This window comes from Clupea harengus, chromosome 9 (genome assembly GCF_900700415.2).
Source record: "Clupea harengus chromosome 9, Ch_v2.0.2, whole genome shotgun sequence".
Taxonomy (NCBI): domain Eukaryota; kingdom Metazoa; phylum Chordata; class Actinopteri; order Clupeiformes; family Clupeidae; genus Clupea; species Clupea harengus.
The window spans coordinates 575435-600513 of record NC_045160.1 but is presented as its reverse complement, the minus strand read 5'-3'; the positions used below and the strand labels follow the sequence as shown (position 1 = coordinate 600513).

General features: G+C 45.0%; 1 protein-coding gene across 5 annotated transcripts; it reads right to left on the bottom strand.

Moving 5' to 3' along the window:
• Positions 1-6: 6 nt before the first annotated feature.
• sipa1l3 (signal-induced proliferation-associated 1 like 3) lies at positions 7-23234 on the bottom strand. 5 transcript variants are annotated; one of them, XM_031572968.2, is made up of 22 exons: positions 23040-23233; positions 15366-16856; positions 15075-15205; positions 13653-13841; positions 13110-13284; positions 12724-12827; positions 12263-12420; positions 11403-11988; positions 10567-10841; positions 9979-10215; positions 9620-9787; positions 8156-8271; positions 6830-6945; positions 6011-6444; positions 5574-5780; positions 5192-5378; positions 4870-5059; positions 4235-4384; positions 3717-3843; positions 3174-3179; positions 2809-2890; positions 7-2572 (listed from the first exon to the last, which is right to left on the bottom strand). In XM_031572968.2, exons 2-22 carry the CDS (start codon positions 16633-16635, stop codon positions 2426-2428), a joined length of 5055 nt encoding a protein of 1684 aa, XP_031428828.1. In that variant the 5' UTR covers positions 16636-16856; positions 23040-23233; the 3' UTR covers positions 7-2425. The 5 variants fall into 5 exon arrangements, with proteins under 5 accessions (XP_031428828.1, XP_031428831.1, XP_031428829.1 ...); XM_031572971.2 differs by having other exon boundaries at positions 5204-5378; XM_031572969.2 differs by lacking the exon at positions 23040-23233 and adding an exon at positions 16965-17590.
• Between the last annotated feature and the right edge of the window lie 1845 nt (positions 23235-25079).

The following is a 25079-nucleotide window of genomic DNA, read 5'->3' as shown; positions in this document are numbered from 1 at the left end:
AAAAAAAAAAACTCCCTCCGCAACAAGCCGAGCTAAATGCTGCCATCCACTGTTCCATGGAAGTATGACAGAACAGGCGCTAAACCTCTTCTAAGAATAGCTATTGGTTTTCAACCAGTCTCTTCCCCTAGCATACCTTAAAAAAGATCACAGACACTGAAGCCCCTATACACATACACAAAACTGAATACATTACAGTTGATGTCTACTGTAAATAAGGGATATTTTTTAGTTTTTTTCCCCCTCTGAATTCTACTATTAAATTTGTCTATAGGTAGCAGCAGCTGTTAAGTTGGGAGTTGGGAGAAAAACAGTGTGAAAACAGCCATGATTCCACATACACACACAGGCCTAAATCACAGCACAGCACACACAAGGCAAAGCCCTGCCAAACAGAGAAAGGCATTATTTTTGTTGCAAGGATCCTTAACGAAATCACAGTATAAAAAGAGTGGTCCAGTTGCTGCCAAAGTTTTTCTGTACAACTGATGCAAAGTGTGCATGATTGCATCATCTCTGAGAGAGCAGTGCCTGATTACGGTAGTGTTCGTGTCTGAATAATTACCCTCTTCAGGGGGTACAATGAAAAACTATTAATGCAAAGTCACTTAAACATACTTTAGTCGTTCCATCCATTTCCAGCAACACTCAGAGGTCAGAAAGAAATGATTCGCAAGAACCACCAGGAGTGGTGGATTCAGCTAGCATGCTGCATGCTGATGGAGAATGGATAGAGACTATCAAGTTTCATATATAGTGCAGGTTCCAGTCACTACCAAGTCCAGTTAACTTGGGAAGTAAGATTCTTACAACACATGTCCCCCACTGAAATGCTGAACAATAAGTGGTGTATTTTCATTATGTCAAGAAATTTGAATTGTAACAAAACAACTTTGTGTAAAATAGCACTACTGTTGAGATGTGTTTGGCTAGTGTTACATAACAGCCCCTAACCCCCTGATATTAAATTGTACATAAAAACCCAACTTCACTCCAAGAAGGGAGGTTCCAGAAAAAAGTGGACTTGTGCAACATGGTAGGGTAATCACAGAAAGCCTCAGTTACCTGCATCTACAAAAACCTATGCTTTATGCCAACGGCGTGCACAGACTTAACCAAGGGCAGGGGCCCAACGTTTTTCAAAAGGCCACTGTGTGGGGGGAGTAGCTATATAACCCATCAAACATTGGCACAACAGCCTGGTAAAAAAAAACACCAATTTTGGCAAGATGGCCTATAATAGCTAATAATTAATATAAGCATTGTTCAGGCCTACTCACCTCTATTTGAACCCCTTTATGATTTTGCACTCCGCAAAAATCGCAGACAATACGCCAGTCCAACATCCTACCTAGGTCACTTACAAGTGAAGATTGATAGCGTCAAGTAGCATACACATTTCCTTGCATTCATGGAGCTTTGATTCGTGTTTCACAAATCAGAGTTTGTAACTGTTCATTGACCCAACCTGTTTGTCATAAACATTTAGCAAGATTTAAAAGGTTATTTACAATTGCATCCGAGCAATCGTCGCTTATTTCACATCTTGCCGTGATTGTGTTTTGCATATAATTTGTCAGGTGTATACAGGTGCCTGGGCACCTCTGGGAACTTTTCATTTAGTGTCTTAAATAATGTCCATGATGATGGGCTAAATAGGTATGCACTCCTGTCTCCTAAATGATACCTATGTGAAATCCATATGAGGTGCCTGCCCACATATGGTTTCATAAGGTCTTGCATAGCTTTTGAAGTGTTTTGCCCACAAAAAAGGGCACTGGTTCTGTGGGATTTGAGCGAATGCAGACGTCCCCCCTTGCCACTGCAGTACACTAACGTGGCGGTGGCATGAATGTACTGTCTGTGAAGACTCAGAGCATTACAGCACACTTGAATTCTACAGTACCATATCTTTGTACGAGACAGAGACCTCAGTCTCACCTACGACTCATTTTCATTTGCATTTGTTCATTTCTTGTTCCTCTTTTTTTTGGCTTAATGGTTTCAGGTACAGTATTAGGCCTCTCTCAGTGAGAGTTACACAGTTCAAACAGTAAGTAAGCAAAGAAAAGACAAAAAATATGAGACTCCTACGGGTCATCTGAAGGCAACTAAAAGAGTACGGGTAACAAGTGCAGACCTACTCCACTCCACTGGGTGGAGCAGGGTGGCACGGCACCAGGAGGAATGTATTCACTGTGATTCGAGACATAGCCACCCAGAACACTGGGGTCAGGAGCCAGTAACAGGGTTTCACCTTCAGCAACTGTGCTGGGGGTTTGAGCTAGAGCAGTGCTAGGTGGGTCTAACGCTGCTTAGTGAAGGGGAGGCTATGAATCGCCATAGCATTTTCTCAGGCCGAATGTGATGTCAGAGAGAGGAGTGCATGTGCTTTGCTTTGCTTTGTCCATCTGTCCCTCTTTTTTCACTTCCTGTCTGGACCGGTCTCGGTAAACAGCTGACTGAACTTGCGGAGCTGTTCGGAGGTGGAATGCGACTCTTCTTGCAGACGCTGGTTGTTCTGCCGCAGGTTAGCCATCTCTGCTAGCAGTACCACCTTGTCCTCCTTCTCCTGGGGTAGACACAAGACCGAAGAGAAGACAGAAACGGTGTGAAACAGAGAGAGAGAGAGAGAGAGAGCTGGATAAATGCACAATACTGCATTTTGCACACAATCCAGACATCCATAGCTAAATGTGTAAGACAAACTTGAAAATACAGCTGAGAAAAAAAAAAAAAAGATATTTTTTTTTGTATCCATTCCTTTAAGTCCCACTGATGATGAGGTGTACTCATCACGTGACCCACCTTCTCAAGGTCAGTGTTCAGCTGCTTCAGCATTACCTCCAGCTGGAATAACCGCCCAGGCAGGTCGCCTTGCACCTCATCACTGCAGCAAACATATCACATATGTACATATACAGCAGGGTTTATAACTTTCAAAAGCACATTTCATATTAGAAAATGTGCCTATTAAATGTCCGTCATTTTTGTTTTCTTCGTTTTTAAATTATTTCTTAACTACTAGATCTAGACTATTATAAAATTGCTGGCAAGAGATATAAGATGTTGTTTGTAAATTGTGCTAATATCAACAGAAACCAAACACACACACACACACACACACACACACACACACACACACACACACCTGATGCATCATGCACACTCACCTGGGGCTGGTCAGGTCACATCAGGGATTCCATGAAAACATTCAAGCAAAAGAACTTGCATTTAATTCATGCAGTCATGCAAAACTCCATACCATATTTTAGATTACTTTTGAAAATCAAGATTCACCTCAAGCAGTTCACCTCAGTTCTCACCTCTCCCCAAGTATACTTCATCTACTAGTTCACATACGCACTCACTCGTAGAAACTTCCAATATTACACCAGCATAGCAACTAAACATGTCATTTCATTCCAAAACAGACTGTATATGTTCAATGTAGTCTCCCACACAAAACTGAATATGTAAGCAAGGTGAAGAGCTCAGTGCAGGTTCAACAGCAGGGCAAAATACAATAACGATAGCTTTGAGCTGTGCTGGGTTTGTGAGTGGGGTATGCATGCAAGCATCGAAGCATTTAGAAGCTCAACTTCTAAAACGTGGCTCTTGCCATGGCAAGGCCATGGGTTCTGTCATGACAAAATGTATGTCAACACCTTGTGTCAAAATAAATAGATAGCTACTACACAATGGAGGACGTGTACCTGCTGAAGGTGGGGGTTGTGCGTGGAGTCTGTGGTGTGTGGAAGTGCACAGGGCTGATAGCCGGTTGGCTGTCTTGTAGTCCAGTATTAGGTTCCGACAGAGAGAACAGTGACACGGCCCTTTGCACTACAACACATACACACACATCAAAATTATAAAATCAAGCACATCAATAAAAAGCATCCTGAGTGCCCGTGAAAACAGCTGGGCTTGGACAGTAACACCAACTCCAGGTCATGTCTTATGCCTCAGTTCAGTGGAACTTAACTGCAAGCAATGGAGACTGAGTATTGGGCCGTCGGTACCTAGGTGAGTGTGGTTATGTAAAGGGACACAGTGCCTTCCCAGATGTGTACATCCAAGGGAGTATCAGGTGGCCAAGCAGGAATAAAAAAAACACAAACACACACACGCACACCAAGAGCTAGACACATATGGCTACAAAATAAGTCATGTGATGCATATCTATGTGAGCAGGCACAGGCGCACCCAAACACAGACACAGACACAGTCTTACCCTCGTATGCTTTAGCAGCACTGACGAGGCTTGACCACTCCAGGCCACAGGCAGTATCGGGCAATGGCATCAGCCCTGGGTCCAGTCGCCGCAGTGGAGGCACCTTATCCATCATCTCTGAGAGGGACAGCTCGGATGCTGACAGTGGCACTAAAACACACACAAACACATTTACACATTTAACTCTCACATCTCTTATAATCAGACGGATGGATGGAGAAGGATGAGACCATATCTATTTAGTGAGGCAATTTTCTTGCACTTGGGTTGTTCTATAGTCCTTCTTTCTTGTTCTAGTTTCTTCACCCCTTAACAACTAGATCTCATTCTTTGATTCTTCATCTTCTTTCATACTTTCGTCTACTTTCTGAAGAAACTTTCTAATGTTCCCAAGCCTCTTAAAATATGCATGCTTCTTCAGCCTAAATAAGTTTCAAAATTCTCCTCATTTATTAGTCTTCTCTGCTTCCAATTTAGCTTGAACTGCTTAATATACAGACTTAGCCCAAACTTCATTTTGAAGGTTGTCCTGGCGAGAAATGTGACTTTTCGAGAAATCCTCTCAATGATATTTAATTTTAAGCAACTTACTTTATCATCAACAATAGCATGAACTGTAGCAGATGCGGCTGTACCTTTTTTCCCGGCTCCAGCGGTCATGTGTTGCAAGTGGTTGTGCCGTCGGTTGGGGAGCGTGCAGCTGAACAGGAGGTCGCTGGAGGTGGGGTGGCAGTCAAACAGAGGCGTGCTGGGGTACCCGGGGTCCCTGCGACTGCTGGTCAGACTCTCGTCTGAGAAGGTGCGCTGCAGATTGCGGCGCTGACTCTGCATGTGCGTGCGAACGCAGAGAAAAAGAAGCAGAGTTGAGTGATGAAATCATATCCTTCATTCTCACGTCCTTCTTTCTATGAAGCATGATGTTTCTGTTGAAGAGTGCTGTTTATCTGTAAAACTCACAAGCGTGAGTACCTTCTCTCGCTGAGGCACGGGGTCTGCAGGGTTGTCCATGATGATGAGTTTCTTCAGGTCGTCCTCTACAGTGCTTTTATGGGATCGTCTTGGCGAGCGGAGGTCCCTAAGAGATGCTCTCAGCCGTGGTTGCCCAAATACGTTCTTGCTGTTCATATCCACCTGTCTGGATTTGCTAACACACACACACACACACACAAAACCTCATCAGCCAAGGTGTTCCCACCAGACAACAAATAATAAAACTAGGAGAACAGAATACAGAACACTGTGTTACACCATATTGACAGACACCCCAAAAGAAGAACGTTTTCAGTTTGAGCTGAACGCGGACAAGAAGACCATGTAACATATACCAATTTAAGCCTACCTGCTGCTACTGCTGTCTGAGCCACTGGTGCCAGTGGTGTTGGCCGCTGTGTTGTTGCCCTCTTGCTGCCATGCAGCCTGTTTGGTTTTACCGTACGAGGCCTTCGGTGAAGACTGGGCAGAGCCTAGTGTGACTGTGGCAGTGGAGGGTCTGAAAGGCTGGGATTTGTCTGCTGCAGGGGTCTTATACCTCTGTGGGGTGTAGGACCTGCAAACAAACAGAAATGCACACAAACACAACCATCACAAACCAGCCTGGATCAAAGCCTCTAGGCAAAACCTCTACATGCAATGCGAAGACGGTAATAAAATACATTTAATTTGTTGCTTCATTTTTTGGGGGATTTTCTGGATTTCTTTCCATGGTGCAGCATGCACACATACATCCACAAATACAGACTTACACACACATGCACCAACAGACACACTCACGCCCACCTGGGTTTGAAGCTGTCGTTGCTGGGGGTTCCCCCGGGTGACTGGAACGTGCGTGTGCGGTAGCTCTTGGCCGGGATGCCTGGAGACGAGTCCCTCCTGCTCATCTCCCCCATGCTGCAGGCCCCCGAGAGCTCCTGCAGCCCGCTGTAGGTGGCAGAGCCGGACAGGGGCTTGGAGAAGGCGCCGATGTGCCCGCGGCTTACCCGGCCGCCCGGAGTGCTGGAGGCGTGTAGCACGCTGGCGTCGATGCCACTGTCACTGGAGCTGCCCTTTGTACCGAGCTGCTCTGGGTCCGGGTCGGATGGGTCACTGAGGCCCCCCATACCCGCAGCGCTGCCCCCGGTGCCGTCAAACCAGCGCTCGTCACTGTGACTGCTGGACGCGTTACTGGACAGGGTGTTGCTGCTGGAGTGGCTGGAATACTGTACCTCTCCCTTGGTGGGGAAACACGGGAGAGAAAGACAGAACAAAGTTTTGCAGATAAATATTTGTGTGAATGCAAGTGGAAGGGTTAATAGTGAAAGGCACTCCTAAACTTTGCTTTTTCATGTTATATGAGAATGTTTATCAACTGATATATTCAGTCCTGACAGGCTGAAGGGCTATAGCATTTTATATTGAGGAAATAGGGGAAATGCCATTCCAAAATATACACTAAAAGACAAAAGACACAGGTTGAGTTCAGCTAAATCCTAATGGACTTTTAGACCATGAGAGACATGTCAGAATGTGGGTTGACCGATGTATGTCTAATTTCTGGTCTGGTTACTATATTACAAAGTGTCTGTCTTGAGGGTATGCTGTGTGCTGGTCTCTTACTTTTGAGTGTCTGTTGGGTGATTGATTCTCTGGTGTATCTTGGCGCCTTGGCTTCCTCTGGTTCACACCGGCGACAGAAACACCACGAGCATAGGCAGGCACATGCCACATTGGTTCTGAGGGGTGGATCACACACACACATACACAATGAAACCGGCACACAGTTACAAAGAGGATGTTCTATACAAAAGTCAATGTACAGTATATTCACATAACACTACACACAACTACACTTGCCTGTACAAATAACACCTGTTGCTGCTGCCTGATAAGCTCTGATTTATGGGTGACGTTGGTTTAGATGGCCAAGAGACACCTACGTCTCTACGTCTCTCTACAAGTCTTTTAGTACGTGTCTGTTTATAGTACATGTTATAGTGCATCAGCATATGAAGTACTGTTTCACCAAATTTATTGAACTGAAATTACCCATCGTTGTTTTATGTCTGAGATCTGACTGGGTGGTTTCCCACCCAGTCCAAAATCTTGGCATTCTAATAGACTCACCAGCCATATCAAAGCAATCACCAAAACAGCCTTCAATCATCTTAAAAATATAGCTAGAATCACGGATTTGGTGTCCCAAAAAAGACCAAGAGCAGCTCATCCATGCTTTTATCTCCACTAGGGAGGTCTCTAAACTGGACTTTCTAAGAGACCATTTAACAGCTGCAGGTCATTCAAATGCTGCTGTTAGAATTGTATCCAGGACCAAGAGAACACAGCACATAACTCCAGTTCTAAAATCTTTACACTGGCTTCAAGTTAGTTACCGAAAAGATTTTAAAGAGCTGCTACTAGTTTATAAATCACTGAATAGTTTAGGCCCAGAATACATTTCTGACATGCTTAAAGAACATAAGCCATAGATCTTAGATCCTTAGGTCAGCTAGTAGTGCAGAATCCAATCTAAACATGGCGAAGCAGCATTTAGCGGTTATGCTGCATGCAACTCGAACCAACTGCCAGATCTTAGATGTGCTCTAAACGTAGCAATTTTTAAAATCCAGCTTAAAAACATATCTCTTTTCATGTGCCTATGATTGAGCTCTAAAACGTGCACCCTATTCTTACTGTAAGTAACTGCACTTCATTCCTGACAGGGAAGTGACATCTCAGGCTTGCGGCTAAGCTCTATTGGCAAGCCTATTTTTCGGCTCTATTCTGGGGCTAAGCTGTATTTTGGACCTTTCTCTGGAAATGGCTCTATTGGGGATTCTATTCGGGCTATTGCTCTATAGTTTTCTATTCAGTGCTCTGAAAGAGATAAATACAATCGTGCGTGCGTGCGTGCGTGCGTGCGTGCGTGCGTGCGTGCGTGCGTACCATTCTTGGCCCTCTCCATGGTGCTTTCCTGGCTGGTGAAGCCTGAGGAGTCTCCACTGGAAATGTCCACACTCAGAGGTGGCTCATAAGTCAGGAGACTGCGCTGGGTCCCAAACCTGCATTGACACAAACAAAACTGGATTTGAACCTTTGAGACAAAAACACAGACTGCTCGATCAACTAACCCTTTATATAACTCAGTGTGTCAAAAACACAAGCCTCCAATAAGAAACTATAATTAAACCTCCAATGAGAAACTGTCTCTTCATTTCATGTGTCTTCTGGTCAACACATGCTTTGGATAATCCCCTATAATACATTGCCAAAGACACTGCTTTTCAGAATACAGATTTGCAATTTATACAATTTATCTGTCGGTAGACATTTGCCAACCTGACACCACTTAAACACAGAGATGATTTCACTTGCCCTTGTTCAAGTTTAATATTGAGCTTGTCTTGACTTGTTCGTGTAGGTTTAGTGTAGTTAACCTGGCAACCCACATGAGCTTCAGGTCTGGGGAGGCGGGGGAGGGGAAACGTTCTGCAATATTTTGAATTTAGAATGCAGTACCGCTTTTAAACGCTTGGTGTCCAAACTACATCTGGCTCCTTTAATTTGAGCTGTTTTGTTTGCCACTCGGTTTCCCTGTTTGCCATGTAAAACAGGTTGAGCAAGATCAGCACACATGCAAATGTCACACTCGTGTGTGTACAACAGCAAGCCTATGGCTAAACTACCTGTGTGATGTATCATCCAGCTATTAATTTATTCACATGGATATGATCATAGATATAGTCACATTAGATATACACACTGTACCTGTAGCACTGGTAAGTCCGTTGATTCCAAAAACGAACAACTGCATTAAATGTTCATAAATATTTCATTTGTAAAATAAAAATGTTTTTTCTAAATGTCCCCATGGATTGAGTTCTAGGAACACTTCACACCTCATGAAAATGCATACTGAATTTTGTTTTTTTTACAAGTACACGGACCTTAAACTAGTTTTACAGTTATCTTTTCTGGTTCCATGGGGACTGTACAGATACATGTCTCATGAATAACATATTAACTGACTAGAACGCCAGATGCTACTCTACCTAGCAATGTATGCAAGTCAGTTCATATTTTATTAATGAGGCCATACTATGTTAGTGATGAAACCGCACTGGGTCAAACATCCAAGTACTTCAGCCAAATATGAAAATCCCCCTGCTGTACCTCTACTGTTTCACTGTATTTTCTGCTAACTAATGAGAAATAAAAGAAAAGCCAATCTCCAATCTCTTGGTGAATGATGTTAAAAGTTTGAAGTGTTACTTTTACCTAATTCTCCTCTGACTATACCAGTAAAATCAGGAAGCAGATAGAGTGAAAAAAACCTCCTGACTACTCCTCTTGCTGTGAGCATGGCTTGTCCAAACCTGTCTGTCCCCCGAGAGAAAATTGGGCGCTGACCTGTCTGGGGATTTGTAGTGCACAAAAGGCCTGCTGAGTCCTGGCCCCAGTCCAGCAGCGAGCCCCGGGCTAGGGCTGGAGAAGCTGGCTGAGGGATTTCTGAAGGTCAGGTTTCTGTCACTCCCTACTGGAGACATGCTGTAATGGTTCTCTGGGTAGCTCACAGGCCTGGGAACAGCAGAGCAAGGACACTTCTAAGTTAAAAGGGATTGAGAAGGCATTTGCTACTTTAATCTAAGACTACTGTGCGCATGCAATCCTATTTTGAGCTAGCACACAGTAACACATAGCATAGCAGGGTGTAAAACAGGAGCAGTTTGCCAGGAAGTAGAGCAGCTCTGGTCCCTGGGGTGTCTTACCTCTTGCTGGAGAGGTGCTGGGGCTCTCGGTAGGGAATGGGCATCATGTTTTTGTGGGGACGCCCAAGGAGGGGCACTGCCCCAACAGGGGTCCAGCACTGGGGGAGTGGGCTGGTGCCGAGCGGTCGGTCCCAGCGCCAGGCAGGCTGGCGGAGACTGGGGTGATAGCCAGTGCTCAGGGGCTCTGCTTCGTCTCTCTGCTCCAGTGTCTTCATCTCATACTCTTCTGTGCACCCCCTACACACGTGCACACACACACACACACACACACACAGGTCATTATACTGATCAATCAAAATTACTTCAATGTTATGATCAAATCAAATACTCAACAGCAGAAAAGGCTGGAAGAACTATGAAAAGGCTTAATTATGAAGAGTTAAAGAGTTATCCACAACACAACAAACACAAACACAAACAAGCACCAGCTGGTCAAATTAATTGCACTTAAGCTATGCACCTCTCTGGCTTCCTTTGGCATTATTTCTCCAAAACTTCACATGAAAACATATTCTTGGACATTTTCTATGCTCTCCTGACCCAAAACTATTCTTTGTTATGCTACACCCCCTGCTTCGAGTGCCTGACCTGCGTGCCTCTCCTTCTTCATGGGGTGGGATGATGAGCACTTTGACGGTGACTGACGTCCGCAGGAGGTCGATCATCTGCTCGTGCGTGAGTGTGACAGCCGCCACCTTGCAGATCTCCACCAGCCGGCTACCCTGCCGTAGGCCTGCCTGCCAGGCGAAGCCGTACTCCTCCACCTCGGACACGGTACCGTCCACACGCACGTGAAAGCCCAGCTGGCCCAGGCCGTTCCGTCGCAGCGTCATGTCCACAGTCTCACAGCCCACCGTCAGAGCCTGCAGAGAGAGAGAGAGAGAGAGAGAGATGAAGAGAGAGAGTGAGACACACACACATACAGATAGAGAGATAGAGAGAGAAAGAGCAAGAGAGGGAGACACACAAATACAGATAGAGAGAGAGAGAGAGAAAGAAAGAGTAGGAGGAAGAGAAGGTGGAGGAATGAGATTGTCATTTCAACAATTCTATCCATTTCTATGCTGCATTAACACTAGAACAAGCAAGCAGTTCAGATTGAGAAAGTACCCATTGTAAAGAAACAGCTTAGTGTGGCTGAGAGGGTTTTAAATCCTTCATGCTGTAAAATCATCACTTTGGCTTCATAAAGAGTTTAACATCACTAAATAAATATTCTTAAGTTGATTTTTAGTTAATTAAAACCCATATTTATTTCCCTATATAATCAGACTAAGTCATATTTACTAATTAAGAATGTCACAAAGCAAAACCTCCAGCAAGGCTGTTGGATTTTCCCTCCCAAACTCTTAAAAATGTCAATACAGGAGAATGACAGCAACAGTAAGACAAGCTTTGAGCAAACAACCTATGAGAAGCCTCACCTTAAGTCTTTGGACAACCTCTCGGATGTCCTGGGCACATCCCTCAGGCACTCGCAGCGAGATGTGGTCCCCCCGCCCAAAGTAGATCTTCAGTGACAGCCTCTCCGGTGCCCACCCAATGATGTCGGCACAGAAACAATTAAACACCACCTCTTTGGTGGTGCAGTCGGCCAGAAGCACAAACTCCCCAGATATGCCCAGAGCACAAGGCAGCTCCATGCCGCCTCCACTAAAGTCCTGCGCCCTCACACGCCAGGTTAAGGCCCCCGAGGAGCCCAGCTCGGCCCCCTCGCGAGGGCGCACTCGCTCACGCCGCTTGGAGGCCATCGAGATGAGGTTGTTGAGTTTGCCGGACGTGTCCAGCGGCGTGCTGCTGACGCAGTTCTGAGCCAGGTCCCGCAGGTACTCCTGCCGTGTCCGCGTTGCCATGGTGTGGAACTTCTCAGACTTGTGTGCCGCGCTCTCGGCGTTGATCACCTTGGCCAATAAGAAACTGCGGAAGGCCTCGGGGTCGCGGAAGGTCACATTGCTGGGAGGGATGGGCGGGCCGAACGGAGGCACATCTTTCATACGGGTTACAGCCACACTACAAGGAAACAGAAGAGCACTTAATATGGCAACAATGCTCTGTGTGTCTTCGGCCAACTGGATGCAATCTTTACCACTACCATTCTTGCCACAATATGCCAATAATATTGCTGCCAAGATTCAAATGCTTGCCGAGTTAGATCCACTTCACTGATATGAGGCAACAGAGTTTGTCACACTTGGGTTTCTAATACCAAGCTTGGAAGACCAACGTGCTTCTGACCGTAATATATGGCAGCAGGTATAGAGGGATTACGGGACTAGGGGATTACCTGTAGCTCGTACTATCAGAGCAAGGGTTGTGCACACGCACTATGATGAAGACGTGTTGGAAGTGTGAGCGGATGTTTTGCGGAGTGAAGGGCAGTGCACCAGGTTCTTGAAAGATGATGGTGACGATGTCATTTCCTATGTGCCTCTTCCTCAGGAGCTGTGTGACACAAACACCGCATGAATTACAGAGACATCTGTACTCTTCTTTCAAGTAACTCATAATTAAATTCTCCTTGTTCACTGCTTGGAGCACTTTGCGTTGCTCTTCACTCAAGAGACAACATTTTCAAGTTTGACAACTGAACAAATGCATCATAAGTATAACAAAGCAAAATTAGCATTCCAAAAGAGTACCAAGTCAGAATACCTCACAACGCTAATACTTGGAGGCAAGTGTTTGAAGCATCCAAAAGCCTCTAAATGCTACTTGCCGCTGTGGTGATGAGCACTTAACTCTCACCTGCTGGGGATTGTTGGGCATGTAGGGGAGCATAGTAGACACGTGGAACATGATCTCATAGCCTTGGTAGGTGGTGTATACTGAATGAGTACCAGTGGAGTCCGCTGTAATCCAGACACACACAAATACAAACAGAAAGTCAGAAGGTGCCTTCGCTGTCTGAAGCATAGGTTTTTGTTTTGTCCTTTTTGTTCTTCATTTCTTTGTCTATGCATTTCACATGTATGTGCTGGTCAATTTAACAACAGGTTTGTCTGTGTCTCTGTGTGTGTGTGTGTGTGTGTGTGTGTGTGTGTGTTTCTTTTAGGGTTCAGTGCGTGTGCTGTGCATGTTCCTGTGCATGTGTGTCATTTCTGTGTGTGTATTTAGTCTGTGTGTGCACTCACTCTTGGTGTCGAGCTGAGCTGCATACTTGGTGAAGCCCCTGAGGAGCACCTGGTCCCCCAACAGCTGCAGGAAGGTGCTGAAGGCAGGACTGGCCTCCTCATTGTTATACATCTCCTCCTCTGTGCTCTGCCCAGCCCGGCACAGCAGGATGCCCACCTTATGCTTCTGACTCAACTGCACACAAACACACACCAGGCCACACACCAACACACACACAATATCAATGAAAAAGTGTACATCTGAAACAGATGCATTTTTATACATCCTCATTCCAATCCCATGTGGTAATGGTATCAACGAGTTGAAGTGCATACACTCACACACAAAACAAACACTTTAGAGCTTTGTCTCCAAGTAACAAACATGTTTACTGCCAAAAACATTAAGCCCTGCTAATCAGCTTAATGCTACACACACTTCAAAGTCCAATTTCTCCAGCCAGGCTAGACATGCTTATTGCCAGAAAAAGCGCTCCGCCCCCCACACCCACACCCACACACACACGTTGTCACAAACAGGCAAATATTAACATTTTCACTCACCCCCTGCTCATCCAGTTTCAGGAGTTGCTCAGTGGCTTTGGGCGTGTTGAGGGCCAGCCGCAGGCATGCCAGGTTGAGCTCAGGCACGATGTGCTCCAGCACCTCCTTGAGAGGAAGGCCGCGTACGGTGCCATGCCTGGCCGTGGAGGGCACGGCATCCTCCAGTATCGCCCCGCGCAACGTCACCAGCTGCACCGGAGGACATGCAGATCAGATTCAATTCACATCATTGGAAACATTTTAAATATTATTCCAGCAAATTATAACTGGGAAAGGTGACCAATCAACTACTGGGCCCACACAATGGCAACCATATTTCAGGACAGACAGGGCATTTTTTTCGAACTGTTGTATAAGAACAAATGCATGAAACTGCAGCACCACTCTGGCTAAAATCAGAATTAAAACCCTAGCCTAGGGAATGTAGGGCACAGTTTACAGTCAAAAGATATGAAGAGGGAGAGTGTGTGTGTGTGTGTTTATTTGTTCGTGAGCTAGTGTGGATTTGTGAGTGAGAGTGTGGCAAGCCAGGCTAATGACAGGTGAATGGAGGCTGCTGATGTGGGGGAAGCTGGTCATGTGACTGTGGGCTGCATTGTGTGGCCTGGATGTGTGAGAAAGGGAGAAGTCCTGAGGCAAGTGGGGCAAGTGAGTGAATGAGGCTGTGTGTGTGTGTGTGTGTGGATGTGTGTGTGTGTGGATGTGTGTGTGTGTGTGTGTGTGTGTGTGCGGATGTGTGTGTGTGTGTGTGTGTGCGGATGTGTGTGTGTGTGTGTGTGGATGTGTGTGTGTGTGTGTGCAAGTGTGCTGCATTGTTCCTGCAGAACAAATATGATGAGGCAAGGCAGCCATGAAATCCCAACAAAACCAACAGAGTAAAGCAGCCATGTCCATTCACTCTTTGTCTCACTCAGATTCTCACTGTCTCTGTCACACACATTAAACCCAGTGAAACGCAACTAATAACTGCAACTAATTACTAATTATTATCTTATCATCTGTGTACATGCTTGCTTTAAGCATTGTGCATGACTTACAATTCCATTTTCCTCACTATGCGAGTCAGATCTTACTGAGGCTCCATTCCATGGATTCTTCAGTCGTGCGTATGTGTGTGTGTGTGTGTGTGTGTGTGTGTGTGTGTGTGAGCTCCAGAGGGACAGTGTGGGAGGGAGGATACTCACAGCTATGTGCTGTTCAGAAGGATTGAGACCAGCAAACAAAGGGCTTACAGATGCCACTCTTTCAGGCAGGCCAGTGCTTTGTTTGCCTTGGCCTGACCCTGTCTGGCCGCAGCAGGTGGAAATTTCCACTGGCACAGTGAGAGGGTGTGTCAGTGTGTGTGTGTGTGTCCAAGAATATGGCAGCATAGCCTGCAATTATCAATCACCATCCTACTGAAAAAAACACACACTCACACACCTCACAAGTGCGAACTATGAGGCGGTATTGGTACTGATCCTTCAGATCTCTGGTGTCCTCCAGCTTTTCTCTGCGGATACTCAGAGCCACTGGACCCAGCTTGTCGTCCGTCCCAAAGTAGTTGCAGTGCTCTGGAAGCAAAGAGAGGCAAAGCCGCTACAGTGACCAATACAGAAACTGACCCACATTTGCGGACTTCTCATCAATGCTATATTGTTAAAAATTCTTGTGTGATTAGTCTGTAAAAAAGGCCCTATGTGGGGGTAGAGTTAAGACCGCATGAGAACCTACCTTTCCCCAGGAAGTGGTCATGGTAGTAGCGTGCTCCACGATCCACATGCTCAATGGAGGGCAGTCGGAGTGTCTCTAACCGTAGAGCCTGCTGCTCTGGTGGCACCTCCAGCACTGAAATACTGGTGTTACTGCAGCGCAGCCAGTGCCTGCCCACCATGCCGCCCTCGCCCGCCTCCTGCTCTGCCAACGAGCTAAGGAAGCTGAGGTTACGCTCAATGGGCCCGCCTGTCTCATTGAGGAACTGCGGGCAGCTGAGCAGTAGAGGACTGCCAGGGTCGGCGGGGGCTGCAGGGGAGGCAGAGTCTCTACCTGGCATCTCGTCAGCGCTGCAGAATCTGGGTTCAAACCCGCCCAGGTCCAGCGTGCGGGTCGACACCGACACAGAGGCAGCCGATGCGCCGGTGGCTGTGTTACGGCGCTGAGTCTGGTAGCCACGTTGCGTTGCGGCCTCGTGCAGGTCGAACAGAATGCTCTGGGCGTCGTAGTGGGCTAAGCTCCTCGTGCAGATCCAGGAGGCGCCACCATGCTCCGCAGACAGGCAGTCGTCGGTGTCGCCGCGGCCAGTCACGATCTCCCCGCGGCTGGCGCTTCGCAGCTTGCGGAAGAGTGAGGAGGTCCCCAGGGAGGACTCTGTGCCGCCACTTTTCTTCCTTACACGGGTCTCTCCTCTCTCCTCTCGGATGGAGGAGGAGGAGGCGGAGGGCTCAGGGGGGTCCTCCAGCTGGGAGGAGGTGCCACGATGGCCAGGTCGCTCCTGCTGGAAGTGGTTGAGCATGTGGAGGATGCTCTGCTCGGGGATGCCCTGCATGTCGATGGAGGAGGTGCTGCCGTACTCGCGGATTAGCCCCACGCGGCTCTCAACCTCCGCCTCATCTTGCTCGCTGAGGGTCACCTCGCTGCTGGACCGCTGCCGCAGGGGGGCGAAGGCCGAGACCGACGCCAGCCCCCCTCTGAAACCCGCCACGGCATCGCCAAACTCTGAGTCCCGGGCTCGTCTCCATGGCATCCGTACCAGTGTAACGCGGGCAGGCCGCTCGTCCACAGACGGGTAGGCGCACTGGCCATTCTCCTGCAGGGACTCATGGGATTGCTCACGCCGGGGCGGCCAGTCGGAGATCCGTGCCCGCACGCCCATCTTTGGAACGGACATGCGGGCAGGAACAGAGGCGACGGCAGCGGCAGCAGGGTCGATAGGGGGCGTGTGGCCGTTGAGCAGCTGCAGGGGCTGTGTTTGGGGGATGTCACACACCCCTGAGTCTGTGTACATGCTTAGGGGGCCCAGCGAGCGCTCAGAGCCACGGCACAGGCTAGGAGGGAGCGTGGCGAGAGCATGGCGGGCTAAGGGAGCAGTGGGGAGGAGGAAAGAGGATCCGCGCAGCCGCCGCTGCTCTTGCTCCCCGCATGGAGATGTTCAGGGTGGGGCGGCCAGGCTGCTCCTTCTCGTTTGTTCCGGTCACCGCAGTTTGGCTCAGCTGTTGATTACTCCACCTGTGAAAGAAACACACAGAGCCCTTCGTCTTACTCTCAGGTCAAAAGACATCAAATGTCAACAAAACGCAGCAGCTCACAGTCCAAAACTGAGAGGGGAAAAAGCACCTTCTCAAATTACACAGTAGCAAGGGGGCTTCCTTCATCCGTTTTGACTCATGAACCATTGTGTTCTCCAATGCCTTTCCAGTTCTAAAAGAAAGACTTCAGATAGACGAGGGTGTAATGTGGCAGACAGCGAGGCCCTGCTTCTTATAATAAAGTATGCAGATAGAAAAGTGCATCTAGAGAGGGCAATCTGACCAGGGCTCTGGATCTCACGTAATCTCAAGTCTGCTTGACTAACTGGGTCATTATGCAGGGTATTATGGGTATAATAATATGAGTCAGCTGACCATTTCCCAGTACGAGGTCATCTGTCCCTATGCACAATATTATTACAACACTCAGAAGACACCACAATGAAAAACGTCCCCGCAAATGAACAAAAATCAACGCAGTGAAAGAAATATACAGAGAATCCAAAAATAAAACTGTTGCGATAAATGACGCGGCCTTGACAGCACTGAAGGTTTTCGGTTCAGGGGGAGAGGCACAGCTGTGCTGATACACTACTCAAGGACTGGCCAGCAGGGGAGAGTGGAGGAGATACCGAAATGGTGTCAAACTGATGACATAACCGATGCAGAGGATCTGAGACGTTAAGTCACAATGAGCACAACCTGTGAACATGTCACTGCAGGACAGCTTCAAAAGCAAATACCAACTAAAACCATGCATATTCATACATAAAGAAAAAGAATATCTCAGATTCACAATATCGCACATTTGAATGCTTAAACATTTAAAACATTAAAATGTCCGGCGAAGAGTACGAATGCTCCTTGCTGTATTCACTGAGAGTATCTGCCGATTCACAGGGTTGTGGTCTGGTTGCCGTCTGGCAGTAACACGGTTACACCCCTCCCATGCTTGCGGGGATGAGAGTCAAACCACCCTTCCAAACGGATGAAAAACAAGATATAGGACTTGCCTATCAGAGAGATGTAGACAAAAGGGACTTTGTACACATTGTAATTAATTTGTATATGAGTCTAAACTCAAGAGCTCTTCATCAGCCCAGAGAACAGATCTAGGAGCGAGTAGGCCTTGACTGGGGCGATATGATCGCACTGAGTCACCAGGTCATTGTAAAGCAGGTGGAGCCAGGTTTCAGACTCACAAATGAGGTCCATTATGTCTGTAGAAGGCAAATTAGACACTCACAGCACCTTTCATAAACCAATGCTATTGAAACTGACTGACAATGAGAGAGTCACTGAAGATGGCCTCAGTGACACAGGAGTCTTAAAGGGGTATCAGACACAAGGACACTGGACATTATATGAATCCACTGCCATTGACTGTTCACCAACGATAAGAGTGGCGTTCTTGTATAATCAACTCCTGGTCAAATGAACATCATGGGTGTTGTTGGTCATTTACAAGGGCAGCACTCACGAGACAAGAGAACACATGTTACATCAGTATCATGTGAATGCAGAGAAACAGGAAATATATAAAACTTCTAGAGAGAGAGATAAAGAAGACCCAGCCCATCAATCTTCCTCATGATTGATCATCATCTTAAAGGACAGAGGTGCTTCAACCAATCCACCACTCAATTCATACCAAAATCTTCTGTGCTGACTACGGGGTGACATTAGTGCATTATCCAGCAGATGCAGCAGACCATACAGTACAGCATGAAAAGATAAGGTGGGACGAAGCTCTTCAAGATGACTGACAGCATCAGTGGAAACCACTGGTCTGAAAAACTTGGGAAATACTTTGTTCTCCTTCTATCTAGTTTTTATGGAAGTCCAGCTTTATGAGCCCCACCATTTTTCTGATGTCAGCTCAGGAGTCTAGGATCATGGGTGAGGGTCGTTAATGTATCAGAGCAGTCAGTACACCAGGAAAGGGACATCGCTTGTTGAGTCTTGAGTATACTCCTGCGGACACGGATACGGGTCGGGTCTACGCAAGGTGCGCATGACCCAAATTTTGTCACCAGGATGGTCTGCATGGACTGTCCACACAGCATTAAAATGTTGTGCCTGAGCGAACATGTGCGCACTGCGTGCAAGTTTAAAGGACTGAATCAGGGTCAAGAGAAAACAATCCATTTATGATATTTACTCATCCAGCAGACGCTTTTATCCAAAGCGACTTACAGTAAAGATGCACATTTTCATTAGTATGTTTGCACGCAGGGTATAACACTCCTGGAGACCTACTGATAAAATGGGTTTCTTCTAATATTTATTTCATGCTTCAACAAACCCTAACTGATTAGATTACCAGCAACTTTATGAAGAACAGGCAGAGAAAACTATAGACCTAAAGAAAATAACAGTCTTTGCTGCTGAGTCTCACAACATAGAGATATTAATTTACTTTATTTAGATGTTACTTAGTATTATTATTATACTTTGGAGACACAAACGTGCAGGTACACATCCACGTTGGTTGCACGAACACAAGATTGAAACTTTCAGATACAGCTGTAACTGGATGAGCAGGTCACACATCATTAAGAGAATACTTCTGTCCAAACTACATAGACTACATAATTAAGTCAGACGTTTTTTACATCTTTGTCACAAATCTTATTCAATGCATTAACCAAAGCATAGTTCTTGGACAACAAAGACATGCTACCTACAAAAAAAGCATAAAATAGACAATCAAACAGATAATGCCTCTACAAGTGGTTCCAAAAGGGATGGGCCAACACACCCATCAACATTTTTAGCTGGATTCAACTGAATGGACTTACTTTCCAAACAAGCAAACAACATGATATCGGGGCCGTTTCCAAGCTACATAACAAACAGAACCACTTGTTTTCAAAGAAAACATTGTCCTTGTAACTCTGAAGTCATGTAACATAGCTAGCTAGCATAACCTGCCAGGTGCCACTAACAGCTGTGTCACATCACATAGCCTACCTACACAACCAGCTCTGACATAATTTGAACTTATCTGAAATTAGTTATACCTATATTACAGCCAGTATACTACACCTATGCGTGCAATAAAACTGTTGAAGAGATTGTTGTTGTGGGGTTTTTTTCTATTAATATATTTTTTTCTTTCTAAATAGCAACTCCTTAATTCTTCGGTCCATAGTAGGCTGGAGACAGAGGTCATCCTCAAAATATCCATTCACTGCCACAGTTGCATGACAGCTGACCTACTATAGTGCAGGCAATGTTTTGAAATCCCTTCTCAATTTCACCCTGTGTGAAATCTTTACTTCAAGAGACATGTACACACATGGGAACTCTGTGTGTGTGTGTGTGTGTGTGTGTGTGTGCGTGTCTTAGTGCACGTGCGTGAGAGAGTGTGTGTGTGTGGTTATGTGAAAGGGTGGTGGTTCTACAGCTCCGTTTTCCTATCTATAAAATACCCCGCAAAACACTGTCAGGTGGTGTAACCAGTTATACCACTTGACATCCACTGAAATCCCCTTTAAGATAGATCAGATTTTTATTGCACTACGGCAGGCTATTGCACTACTGCCAGTGGAAAATAAATGTCACTGGCACATTTAGTCATTTAGCAGTGTCTGCACAGGATGCATGCATAATTGTACTCTAATTAGCCTAAAGATCAAAAAGAGTCACTTGAGCTCAATAACGGTCATACATGGGAAGTGTATGAGGATGACACAGGAAGACAGCAGTTTTCATGGGCTCATAGGAAGAGCCCATTTCCCACTTGCTGAGTCGTCATTACAAAGCCGTTGCACTCGAGTGGTTTGCTTACAGCAGGCAGTTAGCAGTCACAAACAACTTTAATAACTTACTCAAGCTCCCACGGTAAAAATGTAACGAACACAACATAACCTACCTGCAACTAGTCTAAATGTAATGTAAGGATTACTGGCAAGTCAACTAGGCTACTAAAAGTATTATGTAGAAATATATTAAATGATCTTCCACTGACCCCAGGATTGTCTCCTCCATGATGAGTGGTGGTCACTTTTAAAGCAACCGACAGTGTGAATTTGTGCATCAAATGGATTTTCAGATTTCCTTTTATAATCATAATGTGTGTAAACATTGAAGTGTAACTGAAAGTCTTCAAAGTTCAAAGAGCATGTAAAAGTAACTTCTGAGCATGTAGATAGCCTTACTAACATGGGTGTGCAGCTGGGTCTTTATTCGTATCTGTGTCTGAATTTGCCAGGGATGGATTTCTATTTTTCTTATATTCACACAAATACCAGAAATCTGCAGTTATTATGCCAGAAGTGGTTCAATGCTATAAATACATGGGGATCCGCATCGCCCCGTTAATAGGCTGGTTCATTAATCTTGCATTCAAATATTCTACTATATAGGCTAAATAAAACGAACCCGCTGCTAAAAATACTGTAATACATAGGTTAATTATGGATTTAGGATGTTGGGGAGTATTGTCTTCCATAGGTGCCAGAGCTGTTAGAACAATAAAACAATTAAATTGTTTCCTCCTGACAACTTTCATTCATCTTTTTTCACTGGGTAGAAGAGGATCACTTCTGCCATCAAGCTGTTTGTAGTAATAACAGTTTTCAGTAACATTAAAATGATGACTGACAATAATATTGCAATAGTACACACCACATAGAAAATACTAACCAAAACTTCAAAATCTGCACAATCCTTCATGAAGAAGCTGTACAAAGTGTAACATGACTGGAATGCATTGTACAAGGCAACAGAAATACAAATACTATTTGTCCTTTTTTTCCCAATCACAGAGTAAAATCCCCATAATTTACCTGAACACTAACAAGTTGTTCAGTAGACAACAGAATCCAATTCTGCAACTGACTACTGTATACTATGGTAAGTGTATGATGAGCATGATGGACATTGTACCTTTTTCACGAAGAGTAACACCCCCATATCATTCCAGGATGCACCATGGCAATACGTTATAGCACATGGTATTACAAAACGTTTAGTATACAGCCACAAATACAAAATAGGCGCACACTGCGAATACACTTCAGTGGTGTTAGCACCGGTCTAGCACAGACGCGTACACATTCGGCAGTTGTTTCCCTTTCAGTGTAGCCTTTTTTTATTGGCTATTTACGGTTACTCTTCGTTTTGTTGTCGCTAAAGAGCAAAAACTATTCGATTACATCTTGTATCTGTTCCTGAAAATCAAACATGGTAGATACAATTCCAGCTCGACTGAAACTATGATCAGGATCTGTATCACTTACACGCCTCTCGATTTGAAATCTGTCGCACACTTCTCTACTGTAACGGCCGTATAGATCAGCACAAAGTGGGCCGGTTGGAATTCATGCCCCTAATAGTTTGGTTAGTCCCAACGTTCAAGTAACATTAACACAGATAATACTATGCGGCTGAATGTTGACTGAAACCAACAGGTCACCAGCGTTAAACTCCCTATCCTCCTAGCTACCATTATGCTAGCTAGTTCCCGTAGCTAATGTTAGCTAGTTACGGCACAGTGGTAGAAACCTGAAGTTAGGTAGACTCCTTCAATGTACAAATTTAGACATTAAGACAATTACACAATTTAAAAATATGTTACCTGAAACAAGATTTTCTGTATAAAGGCTGCAAAATATAGAGCTTCACTGCTAGTTAGCGATGTTTTTACCGCTTGAGTTTCGTTAGACAAATAGGGAATTTTATGGAACTTGTAGTTTCACCATTGAAAAAATAACTTTCCCAACATTGTAACTCAGGGCAAGTAAAAACTACAAATTCCCAACACACTCATACAGACAACGCGTGCGCAATTGAATGCAGCTGATGAGGAAGGACTACAACAGGATTCTGTTCACTCTTAGAATTCAATTCATTGCACACAAGATACACATAAAATTCACCCCTTTGCCTGAAAAAATAACCAACTAATAAAGTTGACGCTGCGTATGCAAGATATTTCTGAAAGCCCTGTAGTGAAGAAATTAACGCAGGCGTTCTGGACACGACCAACGCTGCGTTAACATCAACTAGCTATCTGGGTTAGCCAAGTTATCCTGATGCTAGCTAGCTAGCTGGCTAGTTATTTGCTAGCTACCTCGCTTGTTAACTCGACACTTTGAGGCGCTTTCTGTAATCCAAGATATGTAGTAAATCCGAAGCCTTTTGGGTGAAAGCTTACCGTTTAAGATATTTCCCCCCCGTTGCAAGTCAAACTCAAACTGGGACGGCGGTGGCGCGCTTAAATTCCTATATTTCACCAACACCAGTGGCACAGTTTACCACAGAAGCTCGCCAGGGTTTCCCAGCTTGTAACGCTTCTCTGCTGGCAGTAGGTTAACCAACCGAAACCCTACTGGTCTGGACGGCAGTGGCATCTCGCACGCACGCGCGCGCGCGCTCACATGCTCAGATATACACATAGGCCTGTCGGCACATAGCGCACCGTGCTGTTCATGGCCTTGCTTTTTGGATGAGCTATGGTTTTGATGAACTATTCAACAGCTTAATAGGGAACCCCCTGAGTGTTGTATATTATATATCTATAGAAAAACTGTATTTGTTTAAATATGAATCAGAATTTAAGCAAAAAAAATGTGTTGGTCTCTGGTTGATTCAAATGGAGATTGGGAAAAGATGTAATGTCCTGAAGTCCTCAGAAGAAGATTTAGTTGCCTAGTATACATTTTAATAATTTGTCAAATTTTGTGTGTATGGACAATTTTCCATACTTGACATTTTTTCCCTTTATTTTACAATTAAAACCAAGCACGAACAGACAGCATGTCCAAACAATTTGATTGGGAAAAGAAGATGTGATGTGTGTCATGGCCTTAATATTAGTTGTATAATTACAGATTTACTATCTAATACTTAATAATAATTCTACAGAGGTAGAGGACCTTATTTCTGGTATTGCCCAGATGTATCGTTTCCCAGCACATCCCACATGTCCTCACTGGACTGCAGGCTCTGAAAGAGGCGATTCTTGGAGCAATGGAAGGAGCTGTTGGCAGAGATGATTCAATTCATGCCCATCACAGTCATAAAAAACAAACTGCTGTGCAATGTATAGACTCCCTGAACAGTGTCTCTGGGAGAGTTGTCATGTGGTGGACTTTAATAAAAAAAATGTGAACTTGATAGTTCATACGAACTGCATTTACCAACATCAACCTGCAGATGGGTGAGTTTCTCCCCTACTAACATTTCCTAAGACCAGGTGAAAAAATTGGGGGGACATTTTCACCAGAAGTCCTGCTGGGGATATAAACCCAAATAATTAGCGATGCATTATACAGATAAATTGTAAATCACTGCATGTGGATAGCCTATTTTTTAACAACATGACAGTAGATAAATAATGAATTAACTGTGCTTGTGGGCAGCCTTAAACTACCAGACACTACCAATCCTCACAGCTGAAAATATTACCATTTCACACATTTTTACTAACATTTTGCCCGTATTGGTTGGGCGGAGGTCAGTAAGAAGATTGCAACAGTGTGGAGGTTACTGTTAGCTAACATGAACATCTACTCTTATCATGCAGAGCCTAATTTATGTCTGCAAAACTAATGAAACAGTGGTCCTACAGTAGGGATGCTATGGTTTGAAGTTTATCCCCTTTTTTTACTGTGTATTGCTTACTGAAGACAAATATGAATGTGCTTGGAAATTGGAAATATTAACAAACTAGTCAGATGACATTAACTTGGGAACTTCTGTATAGGAATCGAAAGAGGATTTTTACTTTAATATATAAACGTTGATTTCATCCAGGTTTAATTTGAATCCTTTGGAGTGAACCCTGAAATGTATCATAATCATATTGAATACTATAGGCCCATTACAGTATTTTAGCATGTGTATCTAATAAATATTAATAATATTAGTAGATACATGATTATCAAAGTTGGCTGTCAAATGGCAGACCCTCATTCATCTCTGTGGACAGATTCACTTTCTTTGCAACTATCTGTCCTATGGTTCGTCCTGTTAAAAAAAATCTGTCCACAGAGATTAGACCATTCTCCAACATCTACCAGTGCTGCATGGTTCTGCTGGCATTTTGTTCCTTAAAAATGTGTACGTTGAATTCTTGTGTTGTTATAGTATTTGCAATCATGCAAGGTAATGAGACATCCAACACAAAACCATGAATTGCCAAATTAGGCTAATTAAGTCCTTGATACCAGGATAGGTGTGTTGGCACATTGTC